The sequence below is a fragment of the Lolium rigidum genome, chromosome 2 (genome assembly GCF_022539505.1).
Source record: "Lolium rigidum isolate FL_2022 chromosome 2, APGP_CSIRO_Lrig_0.1, whole genome shotgun sequence".
Lineage (NCBI taxonomy): Eukaryota > Viridiplantae > Streptophyta > Magnoliopsida > Poales > Poaceae > Lolium > Lolium rigidum.
Genome location: NC_061509.1, coordinates 37282354 through 37287876, shown reverse-complemented (window position 1 = coordinate 37287876; position 5523 = coordinate 37282354). Strand labels below are relative to the sequence as shown.

General features: G+C 47.6%; 1 protein-coding gene across 1 annotated transcript; it reads right to left on the bottom strand.

Annotated features, from left to right (window-relative positions):
- Positions 1 to 244: 244 nt before the first annotated feature.
- Positions 245 to 1429, bottom strand: LOC124686251 (2'-deoxymugineic-acid 2'-dioxygenase-like). The gene has a single exon (XM_047220232.1). It carries the CDS (start codon positions 1234 to 1236, stop codon positions 478 to 480), a length of 759 nt encoding a protein of 252 aa, XP_047076188.1. The 5' UTR covers positions 1237 to 1429; the 3' UTR covers positions 245 to 477.
- Positions 1430 to 5523: the final 4094 nt, after the last annotated feature.

The window sequence follows — 5523 nt, the reverse complement described above, 5'->3', positions numbered from 1 at the left end:
AAATACAGAAGCAAAGCAGAGGAGATAAACATTTCTCTCTTTTACATTTAGGGTCTTATATGTATTTGTGTTATCACCACTGAAGTAAATTTTTTTGAAAAAGACCGCTGAAGTAATATATGCTTTGGGGCCCTTCGGGGCCTATTCCGGTTTAAAAAAACCTTGGCGACCAGTTCCCTCACACAAAAATGAGAATATACAGAAGCAAATCGGTGGAGATAATATCAACTTTAAGTATTTTCATTACACTTGACAATCGTACACTTCAAACTTTTTCTTGAAAAGTTAACACCACAGTAGCACATGTTTTAGAGTATGTGACAATATGAAGTAAACATTAAGTTGTATATGGGGCATCATGTCAATGCCCAGACACAACAACTTTTGGTAATTAGACATTCAGACCGTTCTGCTCCAGGGCCGCTTACTTGCTTCTTACTGAATATAGTGCATATCCATGCCATCGTCGTTATTGAGCTAATCGCGGTGGATCCTGAAGGAGTCGAGCACGTCCTCCCTGCTGGCGGCAGCGGTGTTATACGCCTCCATGAACTCGCTGAACACAAACTCCCTGAACTTGGCCGGATTCGTCACCTCATCCACCATCTCCGGCGCCGGGCCGATGTGGCACTCCATCTTGGGCATGATGAGTGTCGCCACAGACATCCTCGCGACGGCGGAGTTTGTGATGGCACGGTGCTCCACGCTGGCCAGCGCCCCATTGGTGACGATCTCCATCTGGTGGCCAAAGTTTATAACAAAGGCGCCGGGGACAGGGCGGACGAGGAGCCAACGCCCGTTGTACCTCGCCTGAAGGCCCGCCACATCGCCCTGGGAGAGCACGGTGAGGAGGTGGCGGTCGCAGTGCGGGAGGAGGCCGAGCGTGAGGCTCGGGTCCGGGCACGGCGGGTAGTAGTTGACGTTCATCTGGGTCTCGCCGCCACTGAGATCGCCGGCAAAGAAGTCAGCGCGGAGGCCGAGACCCTCGGCGACGAGGCTGAGGAGCGTCTGGGCTAGCTCATGCGCCGCCTCGGAGAACTCGGCGAGGCGCGGCCGGAAGCTTGTTGGTTCCGCCGGCCAGTGGCCGACGAGCTCGTCGGAGACCGGGTGGCACTGGAGCTTGAGATAGTCGCGCCAGTACCGCGTCTCGCTCTTGTCGTAGGATGTGCTTGAGGCGAGACGGAAGGGCTTGCTCTGGTCGTCGGAGCAGTAGGGCAGCTTCTCCTCCACTGGCATCGCGAAGAACTCCGCCGCCGCGTCACGGAACCCTCTCACTACATCCTCCCCCACGCCGTGGTTCACCACCTGCGGTCAAGATCAAATCAGAATGAAGGCTTTTCGATCCAATAAAAAATAAGGGTGTGACAACTTCTCAGTCGACTTAGAACTAGCTTTGTTCTCGGTTAGATGATGTCACTTGCAACTCATATTGTAACTGATGACTAGCACGAATCACGAAGTAAATTAAATAGTGTAGAACTTGATTGAGCATGAACTTAGTTCTCAGCTAGCAAATCCTAAAAAATAAACTGAACTTTGCGAAAATGCTGATTTTAGTTGTTTGTGGCGGAAAACCAGGTGTAAATTGGAAAGCTTTCAGATTCATGGTACAGTACACATACTTAATTTTTGTAGATCAGATTATTGTTTGGCAGAAAAGTAATCTTTTAGGTGATAATTCATTTAGGATCCCACGAAGGGAGGGAGCTGCCTTAGTGGCATTGTTGTCAGTTGACACCAGTGTAAAAGTGCAAATCTTTCACTAATTAGTACAAACTCATGTTGATTTATGGAGGCTGACCCCAGTGTCATAGAGAGGATACAGATTTGACCCCATTGGTATTTGTTTCTAGCTTCGTCTCGAAGATTAGATTAGATATGTGACAATGTGAACTAAACATTAAGTTGTAGTATATTGGACATAGTGGCAATGTTCAAACGCAACAACCTTTCGTAACTGGTGTCTAATTATTACATCAGAGTTAAGATTTTGGATCGAAAAAAAAAAGAATTTTTTTAATTGTACCGAAATGCGAATTTGGTTGCTTTGGACGGAAAACAAGCGTATAATTAGAACGCTCTCATACTTATGGTACTATGTTAATTAGACACCACCTACATAATTTATAGATCAAATTATTAGTTATTACGGAAATAATCTTTCATGTGATGATTTATTTGGGACCCCGGCAAAGTAATCAAGTTTTCAAAATTTCAGACCAATACCTGATCAAAACCGCAGAAGCAATTAAATCGGAAATTATTGTTTTCAGCATGCATCTACTAAGTTACTAAGTATAAATAAAACAGCAATAAAATAAATTCTCTTTAGAAAAAAAATCCCAATTTGCTTCGCCGCATGATTTACTAACTGAACTATGAAACCTTGGACCGGGACCAAAACCCTGATTTCATCAGAGCTCGGAAGCTCAAGCAGAGAAAGTTCACGTGCCTGGAAGAAGCCGAATTCCTTGCCGGCCCGGACGATCTCCTCGGCGACGCGGCGGCGGAGGCCGTCATCACCGGAAAGTGCGGCACGGTGCAGGTCGACGACGGGGAGGGTGACGCCGTCGTCAGGGCCGTCGACGCCGTCGAGCTGCAGGGCGGCGCGCTTCTCCGGCGGGAAGACGTACCTGTCTGGCACGGAGGCGTGCGCCGGGGCGTTGCACAGCAGCTCCATCTCCGATCTCGGTCTCGCGCGTGTCAGCTGTGTGTGCGTTGGTGTGTGTGTGTGTGTGTGGCAGATGAGCGGAATGAATGAGGTATTTATCAGCAAGCAACGTGCCAACCTTTCGCGTGTACGTATCTGATGAATGAAGCTTAGCAAGTTTGTTGGCAGCTGGAGGTTTTTGGGTGTGAGTGGCAGTGCAACCCTCGACGTGGAAGCATCTGCGCCGTCTGATGCAGGGATGTGTGGACGTCAGACGGTGCTCGCCCGAGGAAACTTGTGTTCCTTTCTCAAGAGAGAACGTCCGAGAAAACTTGTGTTTTTCTAGCTAGGCCGGCTTAATCAATAGAAGATGCGAAATCAAACCTTAGCGTAAAGGACGAGGGCAGTATATACACTGGCGGTGTAGTTTAAGAGATTCCCTCGTCTGATCCATCGATCTTTGTCGGCCAGCATTCGGTAATACCAAACGCTCCCTGCCATTCGACAGCCATGCATGGATATTGTCATGAGAAATATTGAGGTGCACCACTGTGTTACGCTGTGGGATGCAGAAATCCTTGTTGATGCATTCGAAATCGAAATAAGATGAAAATTCCGTGTGTCCACAGATGTAAGATGAATCTTATATGTGGACTACTTGTGTTTTGTTTCGTTGGGCAAGAAGACATGACTACAAACCACTACGACTGCAGAAAAAGTTTCACCTTGCATTTCTTTCGTTCCAGGCCTCCCAAAAGGTTACACCGTGACTGATGCCACTTTCTCCTAGTGCCATTGGTGTTGATGGCCGTAGGACTTCCACCACTCATTCACGGTGTTGAATGTGCACCAAGTCGACGTGTCAACCGCAGTACGTAAGCCCAAGCGCCACTCCACAAGCATATTCCAAATCCGAAGGGTGTATATAGTGACATTTGAAGAGAAGGTGGGCCTTGGGTTCATCTTCCCTCTTACAAAGTTGGCATAGTACACAATTTGGCCCTCGTTCTTGAAGACTATAGGCCATCCACACCCGGTCTTCGAGAATGGACCACGCCAAAAAGCTTGCACTTGGGCCCAAAACTACCAAACCAGTTCCGGCAAGTAGGAGCGAGCCATGCCCTCGAATTGAGCTTTATATTCTGATGCCGCGCGCCGAGTAAACCAACGAGGTAGTGTTCTTTCACGTGACGCCGCCAGTCGTGCCCTCCACAAGGCGTACCTCAGTTATCCTCAGGCCCGGTCCTAAGCCAGTGCAACAGGTGCACCCGCACTGGGCCCCCGAATCTTAGGGGCCCCGGGAATTGATTAGGTCTTAATCAAGGCAGCAGTTAAAACTAGCGATTCTCGGGAAAAAGTACAAGCGTTGCAACTACTTCGCCTCCATGTCGCCTCCCTCGTTTCCTCTTGTCAGTTCGTCTTCTGGTTTCACTTCCCCCAATCACCGATGGGGCTCCGCGATTTCAGCCAGTTTGGCCGGAATTAATTGAGGAGGAGAACCAATCTGTTGATTCCAAATGTAAATTCCCCTTTGGTAAATCTCAGTTTGGTCTGAATTTTTCATTCAGTTCGAGTAGATCTAGTGCTTCCAGTGATCCCATTCCAAAGTTTTCTATAGTATTGAGTTGCCTCTCTAGTTGACAGGGGATTGCAGGCCCTTGGCTGATCGTCTGTAGTGAGCTTATTGCTAATGGTGGAGTGGATTTGTTTTGCGGCGACATCACGTCCATAGCAGGCAGTCCATCTTCGATCCTCCACGTCCATGTATTTTTGTTTCAACATCATCATGGCATAAGTTGTGTACTGTACTAATGTTTGTGTGCCATAGTCTATAAGTTGTCCTCTAGAAAGTAGACATTTAGGTAAAATGACAAAAGAGAAACGAAGCAGATGGCGCCGTAGAAGAAATCTTTGGGAACAATGGGAATTCAACAAGTACTATCTATTGAGAGTTACAGAAAATATTTCTAGTATACATTCCACTTTATAGTGTCCCGTATGTATGAGAAAAAGTCAAAAACTGCTTATTATATTATAATTATTTACCTATAAAGATAGGGCCCATTTTTTTACCTTGCACCGGGCCCCCGACATGTCAGGGCCGGCCCTGGTTATCCTCGTCGAAAGCTTGGCAAACTCGGAGAAGTATGACGCTGCGGTGGTGTTTATTTTGGAAATCGAAACTCAATGGTTATTTTCCAGTCTACAGTGAAAAAAGTTTCAAGTGGACGCGGCAAAAAATCGAGGATGCGACATTCTTGGGTCTCATCCCATCAAGCCACGACGCATGCCAAAAGTTTGCGACGTAACCGTCACCAGTCACCAATGGCACCACAGATAGATGGAGTTGTTAGAACTCTGTACGTACGACCTACCGGCCAAGCAGACAGAGCAGCCGTGTACGTAGCTACATCGATCTCCTGTGATGCCTGACGTTCACCTACACTAGTAGAAAAACGGTCATCTATACCGGTTCCAGAGGGCCATTCGTACCGGTTTTGCAACCGGTACAAATTATTCGGCACTAAAGCCCCCCCCCTTTCGTACCGGTTGCTTACGAACCGGTATAAAACGGGCCTCCACGTGGGCCACCAGGAGAGCTCAGGGCTGAGGATCTTTGGTACCGGTTGGTAATACGAACCGGTACCAAAGGTTCCCCCCGGCAGGGAATTTTCCCAAATCTCTGCCGCGGCAGAGAATTGGCTTTTTAGGGTTTTGGAGAGGTTTAGGGATATCGGTTTGATTCATATCGCGTCGATGCACCAGTAAACGCGTTTGGGTTTAGGTAGTACATGAAGATCAAGATGATGCATAGCAAGTTGGTGCATATAATATAACACACATGTTATTGCATGAGATCGCAAATTAAGTAG

Coding starts and splice junctions, on each gene's coding strand:
- LOC124686251 (XM_047220232.1), bottom strand. CDS start 1,236: ATGCCAGTGGAGGAGAAGCTGCCCTACTGCTCCGACGACCAGAGCAAG.